Source organism: Sus scrofa, chromosome 14 (genome assembly GCF_054392235.1).
Source record: "Sus scrofa isolate SSC_HxYL_T2T_F1_AM1 chromosome 14, Sscrofa_HxYL_maternal_Yorkshire_Landrace_v2.0, whole genome shotgun sequence".
In the NCBI taxonomy this organism is placed as follows: Eukaryota; Metazoa; Chordata; class Mammalia; order Artiodactyla; family Suidae; genus Sus; species Sus scrofa.
In genome coordinates, this window is record NC_139396.1 from 51059995 (window position 1) to 51086735 (window position 26741).

At 50.2% G+C, this 26741-nt stretch overlaps 1 protein-coding gene across 7 annotated transcripts in view; it reads left to right on the plus strand.

The window, feature by feature from the left end:
• Window positions 1-26741, plus strand: part of PITPNM2 (phosphatidylinositol transfer protein membrane associated 2) — a 155977-nt gene that overhangs the window by 107143 nt on the left and 22093 nt on the right. For 6 of the 7 annotated variants that reach the window (XM_013982792.3, XM_021074064.2, XM_021074067.2 and 3 more), the window contains exons 2-5: window positions 9662-9834; window positions 19963-20177; window positions 21262-21383; window positions 24988-25215. In XM_013982792.3, coding sequence (XP_013838246.1) covers window positions 9757-9834; window positions 19963-20177; window positions 21262-21383; window positions 24988-25215 — 643 coding nt within the window. In that variant the 5' untranslated portion in view covers window positions 9662-9756. Of the gene's footprint in view, window positions 1-3618; window positions 6974-7977; window positions 9835-19962; window positions 20178-21261; window positions 21384-24987; window positions 25216-26741 lie in introns of those variants that run through there. The other variant, XM_084996048.1, reaches the window with a different exon arrangement.

A 26741-nucleotide genomic window follows, 5' to 3' on the forward strand; every position in this document is an offset into this window, starting at 1 on the left:
TAGAGCATTGACCCAAGCCCCTGCAGTGACAATGCTGGGTCCTTCACCTGCCACAAGGGAACTCCTCTGTGCGTTTTGACAAATGTATAATGATATGCATCCACCATTGTAGTATCATGCAGAATAGTTCCACTGCCCTAAAAATTTCTGTGCTCCAACTATTCATCCCTCATTAATGTTTTAACCTACATAATGAATCATCTTCCATGCTCTGGAAATTGACATTATCATCCACCTTTGTTCTTCCACTCTCAATTTTTTTTTTCTTTTGTCTTTTTAGGGCCGCATCCGTTTCCAGGCTAGGGGTCGAATCAGAGCTGCAGCCGCTGGCCTATGCCGTAGCCACAACAACACGGGATCTGAGCCAAGTCTGTGACCTACACCACAGCTCACAGCAACACTGGATCCTTAACCCACTGAGCGAGGCCAGGAATTGAACCTGTGTCCTCATGGATACTAGTCAGATTTGTTTCTGCTGAGCCATAATGGGAACTCTCTCAATTTTTTAAATTTATTTTTTATTATAGTTAATTTACAGTGTTCTGTCAATTTTTGCTGTACAGCAAAGTGACCCAGTCATATGTGTGTGTGTGTGTGTATTCTTTTTCTCACATTATCCTCCATCATGTTCCATCACAATTGACTAGTTACAGTTACATGTGCTATACAGCAGGATCTCAATGCTTATCCACTCCAGATGCAATAGTTTGCATCTACTAACCCCAAACTCCCAGTCCATCCCACTCCCTCCCCTTTCCCATTGGGAACCACAAGTCTGTTCTCCATGTCCATGAGTTTGTTTCTTTTCTGTAGACAGGTTCATTTGTGCCATATATTAGATTCCAGATATAAGTGATAGCATATGGTATTTGTCTTTCTCTTTCTGACTCATTTCACTTAGTATGAAAGTCTCTGGTTCCATTCGTGTTGCTGCAAATGGTATTATTTTATTCTTTTTTTATGGCTGAGTAGTATTCTATTGTGCATGTGTACCACATCTTCTTAATCCATTTATCTGTCAATGGTCATTTAGGTTGTTTCCATGTCTTAGCTATTGTGAATAGTGCTGCAGTGAATGTAGGGGTGCATGTATCTTTTTAGATGAAAGTTTTGTCTGGATATATGCCCAGGAGTAGGATTTCTGGGTCATATGTTAGTTCTATATTTTGTTTTCTGAGGTACCTCCATACTGTTTTCCTTAGTGTTTGTACTAGTTACAGTTACATGTGCTATACAGCAGGATAGCACATTCCCACCAACAGTGAAGGAAGGTACCCTTTTTTCTACACCTTCTCTGGCATTTGTTATTTGTTGACTTGTTAATGATGTCCATTCTGACCAGAGTGAGGTGGTACCTCATTGTAGTTTTAATTTGCTTTTCTCTAGTAATTAGTGATGTTGAGCATTTTTTCATGTGCCTATTGGCCATCTGTATATCTTCTTTGGAGAAATGTCTATTCAGGAGTTCCCGTTGTGGTGCAGTGGTTAACGAATCCGACTAGGAACCATGAAGTTGCAGGTTCGATCCCTGCCCTTGCTCAGTGGGTTAACCATCCGGCGTTGCCGTGAGCTGTGGTGTAGGCTACAGATGCAGCTCAGATCCTGTGTTGCTGTTGCTCTGGCGTAGGCCGGTGGCTACAGCTCCAATTCGACCCCTAGCCTGGGAACCTCCATATGCCGCGGGAGCGGCTCAAGAAATAGCAAAAAGACAAAAAAAAAAAAAAAGAAATGTCTATTCAGGTCTTCTGCCCATTTTTCAATTGGGCTGCTGGTTTTTTTGCTGTTGAGTTGTATATGTTGTTTGTATATTTTAGAGATTAAGCCCTTGTTGGTTGCATCATTTAAACTATTTTCTCCTATTCTGTAGGTTGTCTTTTTTTTTTTTTTAATGGTTTTCTTTGCTGTGAAAAAGCTTATAAGTTTGATTAGGTCTCATTGGTTTATTTTTGTTTTTATTTCTATTGCCTTGGGAAACTGACCTAAGAAAACCTTTGTCCAGTTGATGTCAGAGAGTGTTTTGCCTATGTTCTCTTCTAGAAGTTTTATGGTGTCTTGTCTTATATTTGAGTCTTTAAGCCATTTTGAGTTTATTTTTGTGCATGGTGTGAGGGTTTGTTCTAGTTTCATTGATTTACATGCAGCTGTTCAGTTTTCCCAGCACCATTTGCTGAAGAGACTGTCTTTTTCCCATTTTATATTCTCACCTCCTTTGTTGAAGATAAATTGACCATAGATGTCTAGGTTTGTTTCTGGGTTCTCTATTTCCCTTGGTCTGTATATATGTTTCTGTACCAGTACCACTCTCAATTTTTGTTAGTTATATTATTTGTGTGCGTTATCAAGATTTTAAAAATTCTCTTCAATAACCATAATTACCATGATTTCAAAAATATTAATTCAGTATTCACCAGGATTCCTCCTTGATGAACTTGCTTTTATTTATCTTTTGTTTGGTTGGATTTTAGCATCAGGTAATTTTTTAAGGCCTTGTGGATGTCTTGTGCAAGTCACAGATGCGGCTCCGATCCTGCGTTGCTGTGGCTGTGGCGTAGGCCGGCAGCTATAGCTCTGATTAGACCCCTAGCCTGAGAACCTCCATATGCCGTGGGTATGGTCCTAAAAAGCAAAATAATGATAATAAAAAGATTTTTGTTTCCTTCCATCCCCTATCTGTTTCTAAGAGATTATATCCTGTAATTTATCTGAGTCTACAGAGAACTGTTTTTCTCTTTCTTTTCTTTCTTTCTTTTTTTTGGGGGGAGGGGCATGCCTACAAAAGTTCCTAGGCCAGGGATCGAATCTGTGCCACAGCTGCAACCCAACCCACAGCAGTGACAATGCCGGATCCTTAACCCACTGCACCACCAGGGAACTCCAAGAGCTGTTTTTCTGAAGTCTTTCTGCATTTCTCTGGATGATTTCTGTTGTGATGCATGTTCTTCATTGGCCCTTCATCCCTAATGCTTAGGACTCATATGGTTTCCTTTCTGATTACTTTTCTCTCACTGCCTTCTAAATAGCAACATGTGGGAAATGTAGGAAGTGATCTGGAACGGTCTGCAGATCACTTTGGGCTCATATATTGTCTGGAAGACTCTCTTCCCAGAGCTGTTATTTATCCTGTGCCCAGAGATTCCAGCTCTCTCAAGATTTGGGGGTTCATACAGTCACAGAAAACCTCTGTAGGTCTTTGACTGTCTGTATTATGACCAGCCCCTCACTGCCCCTTCTTCCTCCCCAGCCCCACTTCACTCCCTTACCCAGAAAACTAGGTTCTGGCATAGAAATGGCATATTGGTGTGATTTTCCCATTAGCTCTCACTCCTCTTCTATTCCAGAATGTGAAATTGCATCTCTGCAATGTCCTTGATTGTTCACAGCGGCACTCTTCCCATCAGCCTCCAATTGGAAATAACCCAAATGCCCATCAGCAATGGAATGGTTAAATCGATTATAGAATATTCACCCAGTGAAATGCTAGACCGGAATGAGAGTGAGCACTCTATAGCTACGTGCAGCAAATTGGTACAGGATGTTGATCAAAAGCAGCCAGAATCAAAAGCACACATAAAGCCTGATTCCATATGCAATTGTTTGTTCGGTGGGTCAGAGACAGTTGGATGTTGGCAGTTCGTAGGCTTCAACCCTAGTACAAAATACAGCTCAGGCAAAAGGCAGGATGGCAGTTGTCTATCCATGGTTAGAGAGGTGGGCCTAGAGGGAGAGGACTTTGGGGTTGTTCATTTTCTGCTTCTTGATCTGGGTGCTGGTCATATGGGTGTGTTCCGTTTGTGAAAATATATCTGTACTTATGATTCGTGCACTTTTCTGGATGTATGTCATATATCAGCAAAAAGGAGAAAACCAAAGGCAGGGTGATGGCTCCCCTCCCCTAGGGCATCCACAGCCCCAGACTCCGTCGTTCCGTGTCTGAGGTCTGCGGTGGCACCTGTCCCCTCTCAGCATGCTTCTTCCTCCCAGCTCAGACGTGGTGTCTGGCTGCTGTCCTTCATGGCCTGTGGTTTGGGGTTGCAGCCGTTTCCTCGTGTTGTGGCGATGGTGACTTTTCTCTATCTTTAGTCCTCCTGTGTTGTTTCAAGAGCGGAAATGCTCATACCTCACAGTCTTCAACAGGAAGTCAGGACAGTTGTCGGAACCAACTAGCATAGGGGCAGAAAGAAATAGGCCCGACTTTCTTAACTTTAAATACCAGTACCTAACGAGATAAGAGACTGTCAGCCCCTTCAGAGTGATCCCCTTGAAAGACAGCCCTCAGAGTGGCCAGCGTCCCTCTCCTCAGTTCCGCTTCTGCTGCTGACAGGGACCCGAGTGGGGAGGGGCAGTGACTGTGTCCCGGAGACCAGCCCCGGCCAGGTGGGTGACCACAGCCCTTCCCCAGGGGCTTCTCGGAAAGACAGCTTTGCTTCTGCATGGAAGTGCTGGTTGTGAAACATCTGCTTTGTGGTCACACCCCGTCTGGCGAGTGTGTCTTTTCTTCCCATGGGAGAGGGTGCTGGTCTCCTGGAAGCAGGCGAAGCCCCCTTGACACCCTGCTCCCCTCCATGACACTGAACTTCACAGGCAGGTGCAGGGGCTGTCATGCCCACCTGCTGGGGGCAGCCTGCTCTTAGTCATGAGCACATCCTGCCCCACGAAGAGAGGCTAACAGGTGGTCTCTGCCTACCCTCCACTCCAGCCTCACCCTCCAGGGCCATGGCGATGTTGGGGATGCACCAGGGGGAGGTGGGTGCCATGGGACAGCACATTCCTGCCTCAGGGCCTTTGCTTGTGCTAGTCCTTCTACCAGAGTGGCCTCCTCCCACCTGCCCTACTGAGCAGAAGCCCAGCTCACGTGGTTTTAAAGCTCAACATTCCATGAGACCTTTCCCAGGTCCTCTCTGGACTGGGTGACAAACACACCCTGGCAGGTGAGCACTTCACCTGCCCTTATCTCTGTGACACTGTGTTGACTCTGGACAGTGGGTGCTGTTATCCCCGTTTAACAGATGGAGAAACCAAGGCTTGACAGGCACAGAGGTCACATGGCTAGGAAAAGCATTGTCAGTTTTTTTTTTCTTTATTGTTATTTCCCCACCACATTTTTTTTTTCTCCACTGTACAGCATGGTGACCCAGTTACACATGCATGTATACATTCTTTTTTCTCTCATTATCATGTTCCGTCATAAGTAACTAGACATGGTTCTCAGTGCTACACAGCAGGATCTCATTGCTAATCCATTCCAGAAGCAATAGTTTGCATCCATTAACCCCAAGCTCCCAATCCACCAACTCCCTCCCCCTCCCCCCAGGCAACCACAAGTCTATTCTCCAAGTCCATGATTTTCTTTTCTGTGGAAATGTTCGTTTTTGCTGTGTATTAGATACCAGATATAAATGATATCATATGGTATTTGTCTTTCTCTTTCTGACTTCACTCAGTATGAGAGTCTGTAGTTCCATCCATGTTGCTGTAAATGGCATTATTTCGTTCTTTTTTATGGCTGAGTAGTGTTCCATTGTGTATATATACCACATCTTCCTAATCTAATTGTCTGTCAATGGACATTTGGGTTGTTTCCATGTCTTGGCTATTGTGAATAGAGCTGCAATGAACACGTGGATGCACATTGTCAGGTTTTGACCTCAGGTCTCAGGATGGTGCTCTAGCTATGACTGCCCACGTATCTTGTGTCACTCTTAAGAGTTCTGATTCCTCCCTCCTTTTTGGCCATACCCTCAGCATGCAGAAGTTCCTGGGCCAGGGATGGAACTCTCACCACAGCAGTGACAATGCCAGATCTTTAATCACTAGACCAGCAGGGAACTCCTTTTTTTTTCCCTCTCTGCTATTACTAGTAACTGTGCACTTTACTGTGACTAGACAGAACCATTTATTCTATTCTTTCCTTCTATGGCCATATCGCCCCAGTTCTTTAGCCCTCTGGGGTGGAAGCAGAGCTGTCTTTTTCCAGCCCAGCAGGAGATGGAGCAGCACTAAGCGTCATGTTGTCTTCTGGAACTGTCTTGGGGTTACTGCCCTGGGTCGGCATGAAGCTTGGCCTTTGAGGAGCCACTGAGGGACCTCTGGGTGTGTCCCCTCCCTTTCTCTGTGCCCTCTGCCCCCTGCACATGGACATGTGGACACCACCTGTGTGATTACAGCTCACCAGGCAGGTTGTCTCTGGGAGAAGAAAAGCAGAGACCCGGGAAGTTCCCATTGTGGCTCAGCAGTTTAGAAGCCCGACTAGTATCCATGAGGACTCGGGTTCGATCCCTGACCTCACTCAGAGGGTTAAAGGACCTGGTGTTGCCATGAGCTGCAGTGTAGGTCGCAGACACAGCTCAGATCCCGCATTGCTGTGGCTGTGGAGTAGGCTGGCAGCTGTAGCTCCAGTTCGACTCCTAGCCTGGAACTTCCTATGCCACAGGTGTGTCCCTAAATTTAAAAAAGAAGAAGAAGAAGAAAGCGGAGACTCTGGAAGGAGAGGAACGTAATTCTGAACATGCTCCAGACACATGTCCACAGGGTCTCTGAAATCTGAGAGTCAAGCCCGTGTCTGGGTGCAAGCTCGTGCTCTGAGATCCTGTCCAGGTTTAAGGATGGCATTGGAAGTGTAGCTCATCAGGAAGAGATGATGACTCCTAAGGAATAATCACAGTCCTGCCCCACATCCTGCCCTGGTGCCTGGTGGGCTAGAGGAGGCAAACGAGTAGACACTCGGTCTGACTTGGGTGCAGGTGAGCGTGGGTGGGTCCTTTAATATAGAGCTGTGAGGACTCCAGAAAGGCAGATTGTTTAGACTCCTCAAGTTTCTTGAGAATATTTAGAGATTGCATCTGAGCTCTTTGTTATCTATTTATTTATTTGGTCATGCCTGCGGCATGCAGAAGTTCCCAGGCCAGGCATCGAACCCACCCGCCTAGCAACAGTCCGAGCCACAGCAGTGACAATGACAGCGATCTGAGCCACAGTTGGATCCTTAACCCACTGAGCCACCAGGGCACTCCCTCTTTGTTATTTAGATGATGACATGGGTCTTGCTCAAGGTCACTCTGGGTCATTGTATTTACCCCTTGCAGTTGAAGGAGGCCACTAACCCTGTGGAAAATCTTTGCAAACATGGCCCCTCTTGAACCTAGGTTTTCCCTTTCCTGTCTCCAATCCTCATTTCCTCCAACCTCTCCCAAGCATATGGTTCTCTCTCCTTTGTGTCAGGAGGTTCCCAAATTGGATGCCTCTTGAGAGAGTCAGCCTGGGAGCCTTGCCACCCCAGCCGAGCCCAGGGTCTTATTTCCCACCCTCTCCTGGAAGGAGGTGGCACCTTGAGGCTCTAGGCCATCACTCTTCTCTCCTGTGGCCTCAGCTCCCAGCCAGACTTGAGCTTGGACCAGTGGGTCTCAGAGCCAAGTCCAGGCAGTCTGCAGCCTCTGCCATCTCGTCCTCCTGGACAATTTTAGCTGGTGTCCCAGCTGACGTGCCTTGTCAGCTGTTGGCTGGGCCCACAGCTTCAAGGACGGTCAGCGACGATGTTTACACGTGAACATGGCCTCTGAAGAGCTGAGTCCTCTCCACGTGGGGTTCACAGTTGATCAGAGAAGACATAGGATGAGCATAAGGAGTGATGACAAGCTTTACTGGATGGCGCTGGGACGGTTGTGCAAGGGGAAAAGTTTCTCCCAGCAAGAGGCCTTCCAGATTCAGTGAGGTGGGACCTCCACCCAGAAAGGAAGGGGGTGTCAGGCAGGGGGCTCACGTGTCTAGGTGACATGGCTCAGAATCACACGATGGAGAGGCTCTAGGTCACAAAACTCCCTCTTTGGGGTCTTTTCCAGGCCCTGGGTTTGTCTTATCTATGGTTAGCAGATGTTGGAGGCTGTTTCAAGGGTATGTAAAGTAAATGAACTCTAACTGGCTAAAAAAGATGATGATCTGGATGTATTTAAAGCAATTGGGGGAGTTGCCATTGTGGCTCAGTGGGTTATGAACCCAACTAGTATCCATGAGGATGCGGGTTCGATCCTTGGCCTTGCTCAGTGGATTAAGGATCCGCTGTTTCCATGAGCTGTGGTGTGGGTTGCAGACCCATCTCAGATCCCACGTTGCTGTGGCTGTGGTATAGGCTGGCAGCCACAGCTCCAATTTGACCCTTAGCTTGGGAACTTCCATATGCCACGGGTTCGGCCGTAAAAAGTAAAATGCAATTGGATATGTGAGAAGTCGAGTTTGGTGCTGGGGGGCTTTGGGGGCTAATAGTCCTACCTGCTGTAAAGAAGTAAACGATACAGGGGTCATTTAAAGCTAATAACACTGGGGCTGCCACCTCTGGCCCATTTATATACACCCCCCACCCTCCATCTCTCTCCTTAGGTGGTTTATTAAAGAATTTCTTTGCATCTTATGTACTGACTCTCCCAAGAGTTCTGGTATATACGCTTTCCCCAGCCTCGTTAGTTTTCCAGTAACACGTTAGTGCCTGGGTGATGCTCAGGCATCATACACACGGTGCCCTGGGGAGGCTGTCTGCCTGGTCAGGCCCTTGCTTTTATCACTTAGCTGGCATCCTGCCTTCTGTCACCATGGGTCCTCACCACCTGCTGTCCCCAGCGTGGTTCTTCTAAAGTACTCTTCTGATTCTGGTGTTCCCATCGTAGGCTCAGCAGTAATGAACCTGACTAGTATCCATGAAGATGTGGGTTTGACCCCTGGCCTCTCTCTGTGGGTTAAGGATCCGGCGTTGCTGTGAGCTGCAGCGTAGGTCAAGGATGCGATTTGGATCTGGCATTGCTGTGGCTGTGGCGAAGGCCGGCAGCTGCAGCTCTGATTCGACCCCTCGCCTGAGAGCCTCCATATGCTGTGGGTTCGGCTCTAAAAAGACAAAAAAGTCTTCATCGAATTTATTGTCATCCTAAACACAAGATGCTATGAACACATTGCTTGCTTTTATTTTTAAATAGCTTTATTGAGGTATCATTCGCCTGTTCTACAATCTATCTACCCTTTTGTCTTATTTTTCTCTTCCACTGCAAAGACCTAGCCCAGGGTCAGCGGTCGAGTAGACAGCAATAAGCCGTTGGCTTTGGATCGAAGTGAAGCCATACGTAATGTCTCTTCTTTCGGATAACTTGAGACCTCTTGCCAGGAAGCAGCATTGCCATCTGTGCCAGTGACAGGAGCAGAACCAATTGCCCCAACACTGAAGGGTCCCAGACCACCAATTTTTAAATTCCTCACATCTGTTTTTCATCATTTTGTTTGTCCCACCTTGCTGCTGGCCATTGTCACGTGCTGCCTTCACCATGCCTTCCTCTATCTACTCCAGAATATGGGGGAGCTGAAGCTGCAGCCTCTTTACTCTCAGAGATGTGATACCCTCCCATTGCCTGGCCCTTGCAAACAGGATAACAATCCCTTATTTCCCCGTGGCTGATCAGAGTTTATATACATCCTTTACACAGTTGCTTAGCACACAGGGAATATGGAGGCTAGGGAGGTGAGGGAACGTGTTCAAGGTCACTCGGTGGGCTCAAGGTCACATAGTGGGCTCATGGCGGAATCGAGACCAGAACCTAGCCTCCAGTCTAGACCAGGCCCTTCCCGTGCTGTTGCACGCACCAGACTTTGCAGAAAGTAACTCTCCTGCCCTCTCTTTCTCTTTCAGGGGTCCTTGGTGAATTTTGTCATGGTTATTTAAGGAACCTTGCCTAGAAGTCCCAACACGCAGTTCCCCATTGACGGGAAGGCTTGGACTCCAAGATGATTATAAAGGAATATCGGATTCCTCTGCCAATGACTGTGGAGGAGTACCGCATCGCCCAGCTGTACATGATACAGGTAGGTGGTGGGGCCAGGGTGGGCCCCACCATGCACACAGCAGCTCTCGACACCAGTGTGTGGGTTATGATGGCACCATGGCCTTTGCAGCAGTTTCTGCTCGGTAGGCTCCTGGTCAGTGTCTGAATGGCCCTGGAGCTCTGGCTTCCAAGCATGATGCCAGGCACAGGCAACACACTGGGGACGCTAGTGGCATTGGGTTGTCACGCCAGCACTGTAGTCACAGCACTGACGAATACAAAATACTCTTTGTATTTAATACCCATCCTCTTGCCGATCCAGATATACTCGTGTTTACTTGGCTTGGGCTGTATCACGAAATGCTATTGATTGGGCAGCCTGAACAGCAGACATTTATCTCTCACAGTTCTGGAAGCTGGGAAGTTCAAGATCAAGGTGCTGATCGATTTGGTGTGTGGTGAGGGTGCTCTTCCTGGCCACCTTCTCACTGTGTCTTCACGTGGCGGGAGGATGGAAGGATTGAGGGACTCCCTGGGGCCTCTTTTATAAGGGTAGCAATCCTATTATGAAGGCTCCACCTCCATGACCCAATAATCTCCCAAAGGCCTGACCTCCTGGCACCATCATCTTGGAGGTTGGGGCTCCAACATATGAATCTGGGGAGCAGGGGACACAAACATTCAGCCCATAACAACCCATTTGTCAGACAGGAAGGTGCAAGATCCAGAGACATTAAATGACTTGTCCAGGAGCACACCGCCTGCCTCCCGGCTCCAGGTACACACTTTCCTCACTGCCCTCAGCTGTGTGGCTGATTGACAGAGTCACAAATGACTTGGAGGAGGACCAGTCCTGGGACAAACCAGAAATGATGACCACCCCAGCCAAGACATTGCTGGCCTCCCTGCTCAGTGCCTGGCTAACCTGGAGCCCAGAATGGGGAGCCTGAGGATGGGGTGCTTATGGCCCAGATGTGACCACAATTCCCGCTCCCTGTGGGTCCCCATCCTGGCTTCTTTGCCAGCCTCCTGCCTGTCCTCGGTGCCCCAGCCCTTTGCGTGGCCTGGCAGCTTTCTTCCCAGCAGGGGGGTCTGCCCCTAGCCTGGCTCTGACCTCCTCCTCCATCCCAAGCTTGCCCCGGTCCTCAGCGTGGGAAGCTTTACAGGGAAGAGAACAGAAGTCAAACTCAGCCTCTCTGGGGTGCTGTTTGCTCCACGCTGCTTCAGAAGCGCCACTCAATTCCCTCTCAAACCACTTACCCCGTAATTATTCCTGGAGAGTGGGGAGAGGAGAGACTTCCATCAGCCCCCCAGCGCTAAGCACTCTGGAAATTGCTCAGACTGTTCAAGGACCAGGCTGATCTGCCCAAGGCGCGGTTGGTCCTGCGGCTTCTTAATTCCTCCTGAGCCAGGGGAGCCCTGGACCACAGCAGGCAACCCTCAGCCAGGGAGGGGCCAGGGGCCTCAAGCTCTCAGGGGACTGACTTTCAGTTCCCAGAATATCACAGCTTTCATGAGCATGTAATCACCTCTGACTCAGGGCTCCGCGGAACACCTGCCATCCTCACCAACTGTCTTAAGGTGTTTTTTTTAAAAGCATCTACCCTTATGCCGCCAATTAACGTGAGATGTTCCCAGCCTCCTACTTGATGCCTCCTGCAGGCCCGGGGCTGCCTGTGGGCTCTACAGAGACTGACATTGTCTGCCTCCTCTGCTTCCGCTCTAGCATTTGTCTTACCTCCCCCTGGCCCCGGCATTCCCGAGGGAGGGGTCCATCCACAGTGGGGGTGATGGACAGGCCCATTATCTCCACTCTGTGACAGCCTCATGGGTATGAACATGCATCACAGCTCACCGGCTGTACCTTTACCTATATATGGCTCATGGTATGTCAGTCACACTTCCATAAAGCTGCTAAAAAACTGAGTTAGGAGTTCCCGTCGTGGCGCAGTGGTTAACGAATCCGACTAGGAACCATGAAGTTGCGGGTTCGATCCCTGCCCTTGCTCAGTGGGTTAACGATCCAGCGTTGCCGTGAGCTGTAGTGTAGGTTACAGACGCGGCTCAGATCCCGTGTTGCTGTGGCTCTGGCGTAGGCCAGTGGCTACAGCTCCAATGCGACCCCTAGCCCGGGAACCTCCATGTGCCGCGGGAGCGACCCAAGAAATGGCAAAAAGACAAAAAGACAAAAAAAAAAAAAAAAAAAAAAAAAAAACTGAGTTAAATTTGCCAGACTTTCCGTGCCTGGCTTGGGCCAAGGACTGGGCTATAGAGATGAATGCAAAGTGCCTCTGTGCTCCAGGATTGCCTGCGAGGAGATGGATGTGTGTACAGCCCGCTGAATATAAGCCAGAGCAGTGGGACCGGGGGAGGGGAGCCCAGTGCTTCTGAGGGCTTGGGCCCAGTGCCCCAGCAGGGCCTCTGTTCTCAGCTGAGCCTGCAAGAGGGATGGACCATCAAGGAAGGCAGCATTGTTTTTGTGGAGAGGAGAGCAGGACCTCAGTTCATTGCTGGCTTATCCCACTTACCAGCTAGGGTGGCATGCCAGGAAGAGGCCTGCCTTCTGCACGAGCCACTCCCACCCTGAGGTTGTGAACAAGATGGGCTCACATGTCAAACTGCCTCATACCTGCTTGATCAGCGCACAGTGTACATGTTCTTCAAGGTTGAAAAAAGGAGAAGAGGAGTTCCTGTTGTGGCTCAGTGGTAATGAACCCAACTAGCATCCATGAAGGGATGATCCCCGGCCTCGCTCAGTGGGTTAAGGATCCGGCGTTGCCGTGAGCTGTGGTGTAGGTCGCAGACGCGGCTCAGATCTGGCGTTGCTGTGGGCTGTGCTGTCCCCAGCCTGAGAACTTCCACATGCCACACAAGTGCAACACTGAAAAGACCAGAATAAAAAAGAAGAAGAAAAATTGATCCGGCTGGGAGAGCCTTCCATCCGTTAAGGTGCCCAGCAGAGGGAGTGCCCAGAAGCAGTTTAGCCAGGACCCTGGACAGCTCTGAGGGCACTGGTTGGCAGGGGTTTCTTGGTATTGAATCCTTTACCACCCACCCCCTTCATCCGATGCTTTTTCTGCACCAGGCCTTTGGGGGCTTGGGCTCCTCCCCTGCAACCCCCAAGCCCCAGGGGTGGGGGAGGGGATAGAAGGGGGAGGGGTGAATTCCCCACCCAGCCTGCGTGGGCAAGCAGGGGGGGTCTGGGTCAAGCTCACACTGGGCATTCATCCCCCAGTGCATCTCTCCTGCCTGTCTGCCCCTTGTCTCAGGGACGGCACCACAGCACTGCTTACAGGAGGGGTTGGCAGGGATGGGCAGTGGCTTCCGGTGTGAGCAGAGATCAGTGTGATTTGAGAAGAGCTAAGTGGCATGACAACCTCAGCTGTGCCCTCAGTGGGGGTTGGGGGGCACACCCCTACTCAGATGCCATCGCTGGAAGGGAGCCAGAGATCAGCCCCCAGGTGCCCGCCCCAAAGCTGAAGGGGTTCCTGGGTTTGGAGGGAACTGATAACAGTTGGAACCAGAGTCCATTTGTTCACTTGACCAATCCTTTTTTTTTTTTCTTTTTTCTTTTTTTTGTCTTTTTAGGGCCACACCTGTGGCATATGGAAGTCCCCATGCTAGGTTCCTGGCCTACACCTTAGCCACAGCAACTTGGGATCTGAGCCACATCTGTGACCTATACCACAGCTCACAGCAACATCAGATCCTTAACCCACTGAGTGAGGCCAGGGATCGAACCTATGTCCTCATGTATACTAGTCAGGAATGTTACAGTTGAGCCAAGATGGGAACTCCCCACTTGACCAATCTTTACCAAGCATCTACTGTACAGAGGCGCCAAAGTGCCACGCAAGGTGTCCAGACTCAGGACCAGTTTGGGTGCCAGTGGCTCTACTACTGCTTTCTGTGGCCCTCACACCCCTGAGTGATCATAGCCATTGTCACAATTGGTGATGGTAGCCTGGATGCCAAGAGCCTGACATATGTTATTTACTTTAATCTTCACCATACCCATCAAGGTAGTGGTATTTGTCCTCAATTTACAGTTGAGAGATTGAAGTTCAGAGATGTCAAGGAACTTGCCTAAGGATGCACAGCTGGCTCAAGGCAGCCACGCTTTATCTACAAGCATGTCTAGCTGCCTCTTCCATTGTACTTGTCCACCCAGCTGTTATCTTCTCTGAAGTCACAACTATTGGGGAATGTGCTGGTTCCAGAAGACTCATGTGGCTGAAGGCCTGGCTTTGAGTGTCAGGAGCCTGGGAGGAGGTGGCAAGGGGCTCCCGTGTCAAGGAGGTGTGGGATCATCAGGGTATTGTTCCTGTTTTTCCCACAGGGAGGCTGGAGCTCACTCACAGGAGGGATGGAGGACACTTGTTGACTAGTGTCCCCTAAATTCACATCCACCCAGAACCTCAGACTGTGACCTTATTGGGAAAGAGGGTCTTTGCAGATGTAATTTATTAAGGATCTTAAGATCATCCTGGATTTAGAGTGGGTCCTAAATCGAATGACTGCAGTCCCTGTAAGGAGAGGTGAGGACAGAGAGAGACCCAGGGAAAAAGACATGTGAGAGTGGAGGCAGAGACAGAGGGAGGCATCCACTTGAGGAACGCCTGGGCTGGCAAAAGCTGGAGAAGGCGAGGGAGGATCTCCCCTGAGCCTCTGGAGGGAGCTGCTAGGGGAGATGGGGGGCAGACTGGCTTTCCTGGGAGGGAAGAATAAAGGCAACTCGGGCCAAAGCCACCTGAATGGCAGGGGGATTTTGTGCAGCCCCAGCGAGGCCAGGTGGGAGGGACCCTTCCAGCCCCTGTTCCCTGGCTGGCTTTCCCTGTGCCTTCCCTGTCCTGGGATCTCTGGCAGGCCTGGTGCCCACCTCAGCCCTCAGAGGCTTCAAGTGCCCTGGTCCTCTAACATGCACATCTTCTTCTCACCCAGCCACTCAGCTCTCCTGATGCTTCGTTTCTTGAGGCTGCCATAAGAAAGCAACTCACACTGGGTGGCTTAAAGCTGCAGAAATGTATTCTGTCAAAGTTCTAGAGGGCAGAAGTCCAAGATCAAGGTGTTAGCGGGCAGTGCTCCCTCTGAAAGCCTTGGGGTGGGGTGGGGCTGGGGGGGGGATCCTTCTTTCCTGTCCCACCTTCTGGTGGTGATCAGCAATCCTTGACATCCCTTGATTTAAAGCTGTTTCACTCCAGTCTCTGCCTCTGTCATCACCTGGTCACCTGCCCTCGGTGTGTGTGTGATCCATTTTCTCCTTGTATAAGAACAACAGTCATTGGATCGATATCCCACCATTAATCATGTAACGCTTTTAAGTTAAGATGACCCCCTCTCGGAGTTCTTGTTGTGACGCATCAGAAACAAATCCGACCAGTGTCCATGAGGATGCGGGTTCAATCCCTGGCCTTGCTCAGTGGGTTAAGGATCCAGCGTTGTCGTGAGCTGCAGTGTAGGTTGCAGATGAGGCTCAGATCCCACATTGCTGTGGCTGTAGTATAGGCCAGAAGCTGTAGCGCTGGTTCAACCCCTAGCCTGGGAACTTCCATGTGCTCTGGGTGCAGCCCTAAAAAGCAAAAAAAAAAAAGGATGACCTCCTCTTGGGGTTCCCACTGTGGTGCAACAGGATCAGCAGTGTCTCTGCAGCACCAGGACACAGGTTCAGTCCCCAGCCTGGCACAGGCACTTAAAGGATCCTGCGTTGCCCCAGCTGTAGCATAGGTCGCAGCCATGGCTCGGATCTGATTCCTGGCCCAGGAACTCCATATGCCTTGAGGCAACCAACAAATAAAAGAAAAAAAATTTTAAATTATCTCCTCTTAACTCATTACCTCTGCACAGATCCTCTAGCCAAGTAAGGTCACAATTTGAGATTCCAGGTGGGGACATCGATTGTGGGGGGCCCTTAAACCCAGTCCATTAGGGCTTGGGCAGATAGGTAGCTCCATCCCCACTTTGCAAACTGACACTAGAGCTTTGCAAACTGACACCAGACAGAAGAAGCAATTTGTCCCGGGTGAGAGAAGGTCATGGAGCTGGCACTAGGGTCTGTTTACTTGCCTAATAACTGTTTGTCAGCACCTACTTTGTGCCAAGGTGTTTCTCTTGAGGTGCTCAATACCTCAGATGAGCAGGCCCTGGATTCTAACAAGTTGAGCTGGTCCCCGCTCTGCCATTTGACAACTGTAACCTCGGACAGGTCACGTGACCTCTCTGAGCCTCCACCTTCCTTTCTGTACGTTGGCGGTAATAGGAGCCCCAAACCTTTCTCAAGGGGTTGTTGTGGTCACTAAAAGAGAAACACCATTCCAAGCACTTAGCACAGCCACTAATAAACGAAGCTACTGTAAGAAGCAGGAGCTTGGAAAGCGTCCAGGAAACAGTCGCTGTTTTCCTTACGGAATCTGGGCCACGTTCCAGGACTCCTTTAAAGAGCGAGGAATGGCATGTCCCTGCTCTGACCTCATCTATGACCTCAACCAGGGTCTTTTTTTTTTTTTTTTTTTTTTTTTTCCTGAAGGGGACTCAGTGGCTTTGGCCATGGAGATAGAGCATGTCTCTGTGCCCTAGGGTCGCGCCCCGAAGGTGAGGCAGTGCTGTTGGGAGTCTGTGTGTGTGTGAGAGTGTGCGCACACGTGCTGTTCAGGAAGCTGACCGAGGATGGCCTTGGCAATGCCGTCATGTCACCATGGAAACAGATGCTGGGCTTAAAAGTCACCAGCACCTTGACTGTGAGGTTTTGTGCAGAAGCAGAAACCTGAACTTTTGGACCCTGGGAAGGGCATTTGTGGCAAGGGACCCTCAGAGGTGACCCAGGCATCCTGTCTCTCAGGCGGTGCCTCGGAAGGCCCTGCCCACTCCTCATGTTTGAGCTCTCTGAAAGCTTAGTGAGTACAAGAGGTGGCATTGGTTTTTGTTTGTTTTATTTTATACCAGAGTTATTGAGATGTAAGTCCCACACCACACAGTTCACACATTTAAAGTGTACCGTTTAGTGGCTTTTAGCATATTCGCAGAGTTGTGAAACCATCACAATTTTACAGTGTTTTCATCACCCCATAGAGAAGCCACTCTGTATTTTCCCCCCAGCCCCCAGGCAACGAATCAACTACTTTCTGATTATGGATTTGCCTGTTCTGGACATTTCATATAAATGGGATCGTACAGTGTATGGCCTTTTCTGTCTGGTTTCTTTCACTCAGCATGTTTTCAAGTTTCATCCATGTTGTAGCATGTGTCAGTACTTCCTTCCTTCTTTTCTTACAGACAAATCAGATTTCATTGCATGGATATAATTTGTTTATCCATTTATCAATTCATGGACATTTGGGTTGCTTCCACCTTTCAGCTGTTGTGACTAATGTGGCTATGAATCTTGGTTACAAATACTGGTTACAAGTTTCTTTGTTGACATATGTGTTCACTTTCTTGGATGTATATGCCCAGGAGTGGAATTATTGGGTCATATGGTAACTAACTCTATGTTCAACTTTTTGAAGAACAGTCAAACCGTTTTCCCTAGCAGCTGCACCATTTTTGCACCATTTTACATTCCCACCAGTAAAGTATAAGCATGACCATTTCTCCACATCCTCACCACCACTTATTGTCCGGCTTTTTAGCCATCCCAGTGGGTGTGAAGTGGTATGTCATTGTAGTTTTGATTTGCATTTCCCCAAGGTCTAGTTGTATTGAGCATCTTTTTACGTGATTATTGGTCCTTTTGTCTGTTCAAGTCCTTTGTCCTTTTTTTTTTTTTTTTTTTTTTTTTTTTGTCTTTTTGCCATTTCTTGGCCTGCTCTCGCAGCATATGGAGGTTCCCAGGCTAGGGGTCTAATCAGAGCTGTAGCCACCAGCCTATGCCAGGGCCACAACAACGCGGGATCCGAGCCGCATCTGCGACCTACACCACAGCTCATGGCAACGCTGGATCCTTAACCCACTGAGCAAGGCCGGGGATCGAACCCGCAACCTCATGGTTCCTAGTCGGATTCGTTAACCACTGCACCATGATGGGAACTCCTGTCCATTTTTTTAAATTAAATTTTATTGAGGTATAATTTCCTTTGCCTTTTTTTTTTTTCTTTTTTCTTTTTAGGGCTGCACCTTCAGCATATGGAAGTTCCCAGGCTAGGGGTCGAATTGGAGCTGCAGCTGCCAGCCTTTGCCACAGCCACAGCAACTTGGGATCCAAGCCGTGTCTGCGATCTACACCACAGCTCACAGTGACACCAGATTCTTAATCCAGTGAGTGAGACCAGGAATCAAACCCGAGTCCTCATGGATACTGGTCAGGTTTGAAATCCTTTTTAAAATTTTTAATGAAGTCCAATTTACCTATTTTTTCTTTGACTGCTTGTGCTTTCAGTGTCATATTTGAGAAACCATTGTCAGATCCAAGGTCATGGAGATTAGCCCTATGTTTTCTTCTAAGAGTCATAGGACTCTTACAATTAAGTTCTTACAATTAAGCCTTTGATCCATTTTGAGTTTCTATGTGGCATGAGGTCATAGTCCAGCTTCATTCTTTGGCATGTGGATATCCAGTTATCCCGGCAGCATTTGTTGGAAAGACTATTCCTTCTCCTGTTGAATTTTTTTGTTTTTGGCTTTGTTTGTTTGTTTGTCTTTTTAGGGAAGCACCCTAAAAAGGCATATGAAGGTTCCCAGGCTAGGGGTTGAATTGGAGCTGTAGCTGCTGGCCTATGCCACAGCCACAGCAACACAGGATCTGAGCCACATCTGTGACCTACACCACAGCTCACAGCAACACTGGATCCTTAACCCACTGAGCAAGGTCAGGGATTGAACCTGTGTCCTCAAGGATGCTAGCCAGATTTGTTTCCACTGAGCCATGATGGGAACTCCTATTGAATGGTTTTGACGCTCTTGTTGAACATCAGTATGTATAGTGTATAGATCTGTGGGTTTGTTTCTAGACTCTCATCTCCATTCCATAGATCCGCACTATGCCAGTACTACATTATTTTGAGTCCTATAGTTTTGTAGTAAGTTTTGATATAGGAAGATGTGAGCATTCCAAGGTTGTTTGTTTTCAAGATTGTTTTGGCTGTTTGAGATCCCTTAAAACTCCATATGAATTTTAAGATCAGTTTTTCCTTTTGATAGGCAATCCCTACCGAAAATGCCATTGGATTCTGATAGGGGCTGCACTGGATCTGTAGATTGCTTTGGGGAATATTGACATCTTAACAATATTAAATCTCCCAATGCATAAACAGAGATGTCTTTGCATTTATTTAGGTCTTCTTTCATTTCTTTCCACAGTGCTTCATAGTTTCTTGTAAATGGGTCTTGCACCTCCTTGGTTAAATTTTTGTTTTGTTTTGTTTTTAGGGCTGCATGTGTGGCATATGGACGTTCCTAGTCTAGGTGTCAAATTGGAGCTGCAACCGCTGGCCTATACTGCAGCCACAGCAACACAGGATACTTAACCCACAGATCGAGACCAGGCATCGAACCCTCATCCTCATGGTTATTAGTCAGGTTCGTTACCACTGAGCCACAGTGGGAACTCTTGCTGAGTTAAATTTATTCCTAGATATTTTAGTCTTTTGGATACTATTATAAATGGAAGTGAGTTCTTTATTTCCTGTCCTATTTTTTATGTGTTTTGATTTTGTATCCCACAACTCTGTTGAATTTATATATTAGACCTAACAGATTGGGGGGGATTCTTTAGCCTTTTCTGTAGATAAGAGTGTGTCATCAGCAAACTGAGATGGTTTTACTTCTTCCTTTCCAACTTGGATGCCTCTTACTATTTCTTTTTCTTGCCTAATTTCTCTGGCTGGAACCTCCAGTTCAGTGTTGACTGGAAGTGAGAAAGCAGGCATCCTGGTCTTTTCTCTGACTTTAGGAATACTTTCAGTCCTGGGACAGACAGGTGTCAGAGGATTTTACAGGGGCAGTGCTAGGCAGTGCTGGGCTTGGAGAGGGAACCAAGTCCAGCCTCTTGCACAAGTGCTGGGGCACACGGAGCCTGGGTTTCCTTTTTGGGGAGGTTCCTGAAATGACGCAAAAGGAGCCAGCCCGGTTGGCCAGAGCCCCTCCTTCCCCTCAGCAATCTGGCCCAGGCTCCTGAGCCCGTCCCCTTCTGCAAAGTGCTCTGGACCCACACACGCCCGTGCTTTTGTCCCCACAGAAGAAGAGCCGTAATGAGACGTACGGCGAAGGCAGCGGCGTGGAGATCCTGGAGAACCGGCCATACACGGACGGGCCCGGAGGCTCTGGGCAGTACACGCACAAGGTGTACCATGTGGGCATGCACATCCCCAGCTGGTTCCGCTCCATCCTGCCCAAGGCAGCCCTGCGGGTGGTGGAGGAGTCCTGGAATGCCTACCCCTACACCCGAACCAGGTGAGCCTGCCCTCAGCCCCGTGCTGTCTGCTGGGGAGGCAAACCTGTGGCATAGATCCCAGGACTGGCCCTCCAGACTGGCTAATTCCCACACCCTATGGAGCCCAGGTTCCCGGGAAGCTGAGCCTCTGTTCTCTGAGCAGTACCCTGAATGTCCCCCAGGATCCCCTTCAGGGAACATGCAGGAGACGGGAGGAGGCACCCTTAGGTGTCTCCTAGCCTGCCAGGGGGTGGATACCAGGAAGGCATGAGTCCAGTGAGGGCCATCGACGACTCCTTTGCCATCTGGGAAGGCTCAGGAAACACAAACTCACTTTAATGTTCACCTTGGAATGCAGAGCAATCAACCAGCTGGGAAGAAACACGGATTGAGGGTAGACCAGATGGCCCAGAGACCGGCCATGACTATGATGATGTTTCCTAACAAACCATGTTGAGCAGGGCTTTCTTTGGATCCCCCCTGGCAAAGGGCTCTTCCCTCTGTGCTCCCCACCCAATATAGCTGAGCACTGCTTGGTTAGAATAGATAGGGAGCTGCTCCCACTTGGTGAACAGGTGGAGTCCCTGCAAGTGTCCTGAGTCTTCCTTCCGCATATCAGCAAGGGTCAGGGGCTTTGCGAGAGCATCCTTGAGGGTCACTCCTCTTTCCTCCTCTGAGCTCATCACCAGCCGAAAGAGAGGGGCTGTCTCCTTGTTGCCAGACCCAGTTTCTTGGGGGACAAGGGACGGGGTGGCATGTCACACGGAGTGCTGCTCCAGATTCAGCCCACTCAGCACGGTGCCACCTTCCCTGTGCTTGTGGCCTGTCTGCCTGTGCCTGTGTCCACACCATGCCTCACGCACGCACGCACGCACGCACGCAGACACGGGGCTGCCTGGCAGCTTTCCGCGATGATTTCCTCTTCCCCTGCACCCTCCCCTCCCCCCCAGCCTGGACTTGGCTCTTCCTGGGATGAGGTGAGAGTCCAGGAGGCGGACAGGGCCCGGGAGCCTCGGCCACCACTCCAGCCCTCCTCCGCTGCCCAGCCCCCCACCCCCACCCCTACCCAGCCCGGTCCTGATGGATTCGCTCCTTCCCCCACAGGTTCACTTGCCCTTTTGTGGAGAAATTCTCCATTGACATCGAAACCTTTTATAAAACGGACGCTGGAGAAAACCCCAATGTGTTCAGCCTGTCTCCTGTGGAAAAGAACCAGCTGACCATCGGTAACTGTCCACCCTGAGGCTTCCACCCTGGGATGGGCCAGTTCCAGGCTTCCCTGTCTGGGGGCCTCTTGATTCTGCTCCGGGCCTGGCAGGCCTCAGATGGGCTCCTATCCTGGGCTGGGAGTTCCCAGTCTAAGCAAGCCTTGGGGTTAGGGGGTGGGCAGGGGAGCCAGGACGGGCCCCCTCGACCCTATTTTCCTGATGTGCACACTGAGGCTGAGTGCCTTTCCCACTCGAGCCCCTTCCCCCCATCCCTTCGAGGTGTGTGCTTGGGTTGGGGGGGTCACCTCAGGCCGATAGTTGTGTGTGAGTGCAGCGGGGCACACAAAGGATGTTTCCCTTGGATGGTGGGTGGCCTTTTCTCCACTCCCCTCCTGCTGACAATGCCATTGCTGGAAATGGACCCTATCTGTTAAATCTTTTTTCTTTTGGCCACCTCGTGGCATTTGGAGTTCCCGGGACAGGGATCAGACCTAAGCCAAAGTTTCTATCTATGCCATAGTCGTGGCAAGGCTGGATCCTTTAACCCACTTTGCCGGGCCGGTCATCAAATCTGCATTCTGGTGCTGTGTATATATAGCCGATCCTATGTGCCACAGTGGGAACTCCTAAATCTTCTTTTTCAAGGGAAGCCAGAAAAGGGTTTTCATGTGAAATCCCCCAATTCCTAACTGTTGACAACAAATCATAAATTTTTGTCAATAAGCTTTTGCCTGCCAAACAAAACACATCTGTGGGCCAGCCGCCACTCGACAGCCCCCAGGCCCACAGGAACAAGCCACTGTGGAGGGGTTCAGACGGTGCACAGCTGCTGTTGGAAGGGTATTGACAAACTCCCAGGTGGCCTCTGATGTTATGGGGCTTTTCCCTGACACCTCTCCCTCCTGCCAGAGTTTTTGCCCCCCCCCCTTGGGCTTGGGGGATACATTAGTTTGCTCGGGCAACCAGAACTAAGTACCACAGACTGAAGGACTTAAAACAACAGATACGTATAGTCTCACAGTGCTGGAGGCCAGAAGTCAAGATCTGGGTGTCGGCAGGCTTCTGGGGCTCCTGAGAGAGAATCTGTTCCTGCTGTCTCCCCTCGCTTCTGGTGGCTGCTGGCAGTCTTTGGCATTCCTTGGCTTGTAGGTGCATCACCCCAATTTCTGCCTTCATCTTCACATGGCATTCTCCCTGTGTGCATGCCCGTGTCCAAATTACTCTTTTTCTTAAAACATCGAAGTTTAGTTGATTAACAGTATTGTGTTAGTTTCAGGTGTCTTTTTTTTTCTTTTTTTTTGCTTTTTTAGGGCCATACCTGCCGCATCTGGAGGTTCCCAGGCTAGGGATTGAATCAGAGCTGCAGCTGCCGGCCTACGCCACAGCCATAGCAACGCCAGATCCAAGCTTTGTCTGCAACCTACACTGCAGCTCATAGCAACACCAGATCCTTAATCCACTGAGCAAGGCCAGGGATCGAACCCACATCCTCATGGATACTAGTTGGGTTCATCACCGCTTCTCAGGTATATTTTTTTTTCCATTTTTGGCTGCACCCACGGTATATAGGAGTTCCCAGGGACAGGGATCCAATCCAAGCTGCAGCTGGGACCTATGCCACAGCTGTGTCAATGCTGGATCCTTAACCCACTGTGCTGGCCAGCAACACCACAGAGACAAGCTGGATCATTAACCCACTGCGCCATAGCAGGAACTCTTGCATTCTTTTTTAATTAAGCCAAATTTTTCCTTTTTATAAGCATGCTAATAATTTTGGGTAAGGTGCACCCTAATGACCTCATTTTATTTTATTTTTTTTTGTCTTTTTTTTTTTTGTTATTGTTGTTGTTGCTATCTCTTGGGCCGCTCCCGCGGCATATGGAGGTTCCCAGGCTAGGGGTTGAATCGGAGCTGTAGCCACCAGCCTACGCCAGAGCCACAGCAACGCGGGATCCGAGCCGCGTCTGCAACCTGCACCACAGCTCACGGCAACGCCGGATCGTTAACCCACTGAGCAAGGGCAGGGACCGAACCCGCGACCTCATGGTTCCTAGTCGGATTCGTTAACCACTGCGCCACAACGGGAACTCCATGACCTCATTTTAATTTGACTTCTTCTTTAAAGACCCTGTCTCCAGGAATTCCCATCATGGCTCGGTGGTAACAAACCCAACTAGTATCCATGAGGACACGGGTTTGATCCCTGGCCTCGCTCACTGGGCTGGGGATCCGGCATTGCCGTGAGCTGTGGTGTAAGTCACAGACACATCTCGGATCCTGAGTTGCCGTGGCTGTGAAGTAGGCCGACAGCTGCAGCTCTGATTCGACCCCTAGCCTGGGAACCTCCATAGGCCCTGGGTGTAGCCCTAAAAAAGAAAAAAAGACCTTGTCTCCAAATAAGGTCACATTCTGAGGTCCTGGGGCTAGAATGCCAATGTCTGAATTTGGGGTTGGGGCACATTCTACCCGTAACAGAAAGGAAGGGCCCAGCATGACGCAGGCCCTCTGGCGGCCCTTGTTTGGCCAGCTGCAGGCTCCCTCTGGAGGCCCCCTGCCCTTGTTCCTAAGTCCCAGCCCTCCCCTTGGTGGCCTTTGCCTGCCTGAGCATGTGGGCACATGTCTGCTCCAGGAAGGATGTGCCTCCCGCCTCACCTGCTTCTGCCCTTGGGCCACTCCTGACCCCTCGCTGGTTTCGGTGAGGGCCAATGTCTGCAGCCGTAAACCATAGCCCAGACCACCAGCAAGCCGGGGAGATGAGACAGCCTGGGCCTGGCCATCATCCCCACCCATCTGAAAGGAGGGCTCTCTGCACCACAGACCCCACCCTGGGTTCCTTCTCCCCAAGTGTGTACACAGCCCTGCCTAACACACACGTACCTCAGGAGCCAGGGGAAGGAGGCCTGTGACGAAAGGTAACCCTTCCCAGAGTCACTGTCACACCTCCCCACCCAGGTCTCACCAGCCCCCAGTCCTCTTTCCCAAGTGTCCAGTCCCACAGCACCTGCGACCCGCTCTCAGGCCTGACATCTCCCACTGGGCCCTTCATGCTGATCTGGCTGAGAGGGGCTTCCTAGCAGGCCAGCCCACCTTAAAAGCCTCCTCTAGTGCCATGTCACAAAGCCGGTGAAGGGTGGCCAACGTGTCCAGCTGCATCCCTGCCACCTCTTTCCATGTAGACACCCTGCTTGTTCCCCAACCCCCACCTCCTGGTCAAGCATCACATTCTGGGGCATTGTCAGCCTCACAGTTCTGTTCCTGGAGCTGAAATACCACCTTTTCTGGGAAGCTTTTACACTTCTACCCCATCCTACATCCTCCGTGGAATTCCATCTCCCCTCCCCAGCTTGTCACCTTATTTACCTGCTTTGGCAGGTGTGCATGAAACATGAGCTTCGCTGAAATGATTTGAAAAGGCAGTAAGGAAAGACTTGGGCCTTGAGGTCGGGGGTTCAGGGTCAGAGTGGACCACAGCAGCATCCTCACCACCCATGCCAGGCCCTGTGGTTCATCGAGGCCCAGGACCCTGTGAAGATTTGGGGGTGGCAGGGACATGGGAGGAGACTGGATGGGGAGGATGGGGATGCGGTTGGGGCAATGCAGTGACCACAGGATCTCCCTGTAGATTTCATTGACATTGTCAAGGACCCCGTGCCCCCCAGTGAGTATAAGACGGAAGAGGACCCCAAGCTGTTCCACTCGACCAAGACCCAGCGGGGGCCCCTGTCTGAGAACTGGATCGAGGAGTACAAGCAGCAGGTCTTCCCCATCATGTGTGCCTACAAGCTCTGCAAGGTGGAGTTCCGCTACTGGGGCATGCAGTCCAAGATCGAGAGGTTCATCCACGACACGGGTGAGTGTGCCCAGCGCTCGCCTCTCCGCCTGTGCCCCCGCCTGCCCACCTCCTCCCTCTGCGTCTGCCTGGGAATCCAAGTTTTTGTGCTACTCTGGACAGGTAACCCCAAGGCCCATGTGCAGCTTCCCACCTGGTTTACTGTGACCACATAAACACCTGCGGAGTCATCCACAGGTGACAGGGAGGGAACGTCCTGCCCCCAGACACTCTCGTCTAGCTGATGTTTGTAACATGTAATGCCCGACCCCCCATAGGGGAGCAGCCCCAGAGGACTGCTCATAGCACTTTGCACCCTGAGGCCAGACGCCAGCCCTGCCCCTGTGCCGTCCCCAGTTTGGCCTGGAAGTCCCAGGGGAGAGTATCTGGGACATCCTCGTGCCCTCACACCCAGGCCAGCCTGGCCCAGAGCAAGTGCCCAAGGAAGAGGGGACCCACAGACAACCAGGGGTTCCCTGCACAGCTAGAGCTGCCCTGGGTTCCACCCTCCCCTGGAGCCCTCAGCTCCCTCCCTGTCCCCAAGGTCATAGCAGAGGTCACTGCCCAGAACCTGGTCTGAGCTCGTGATCCAGGAGTGGCACCCGAGCAGACAGCTGTTGACTCTTAAGAGCAAGGGTGACCTTGTGTAGCCATGACCAGACCCATGCCACTGATGGTAGACTTCACGGGTGTCATAGCAGCTCTCCATGGCCCGGGAGAGTGGCCACTGTCACCTTCATTTGCAAAGGAGGCAGCAGAGGGCTAGCACTGGGTTCGAACCCAGATCTCCTGTCCAGATGTAATGTTCTCACACTAGTGAGCAGGAGCATCTCATCACATGGTCTGTCCAGTGTGAGTGCAGGCTGACCCCGAGGGTAGCCCTAGGCCATGGCTCAGGGCTGGGGGGCACCCTCCCAGGAGTGGATATGAGGTAGAGTTTCTCCCAGGTGGACTTTTGGGCATGAAGGGATTTAGAAAGGACAGCTGGGGAGGCAGAGCGGCCTGAGCGAAGCTAGGAGTGGGAATCAGAAAGGGTCACCCGAGGCCAGAGTGGGGACGACCAGCCTGGGAAGCTGCTCCGCTTTCTCTAGGAAAGTGTACAGAAGGCCCAGGGATGTCCTTCCTGGCTTGCCCCCTGGAGAAACTCAAATGCACGTTCTGGAATGTTCAGAGCAGCAGGTTGGTAAAAAGCAAAACGGACAAACAATGAAAGTGAGCCAAAGACCCATTGGCAGGAGAAGGAATAAATAAAATGTGGTATTTCAAACAAATAAATACCCTTCAGCAGCAAACCGGAAACTCACCCAGAAAAACACATGGCAAAAAAAAAAAGAAAGACATGCAGTGTGACACATACATCTAAATGTCAACAACATGGAGACCAACCCAACACATTGTGTGGAAAAACACTCGGGGGCTAAAACCAAGAAGAATAGCAGGTAATAAAAACAAAATTCAGGAGAGGCCCTTGATGGGTGATGTGGAGGGGGTGCTTTATTTCTTCATGGTTTTAGGCAGCTTATTGAGGCCTAAATGTGCATCCATTG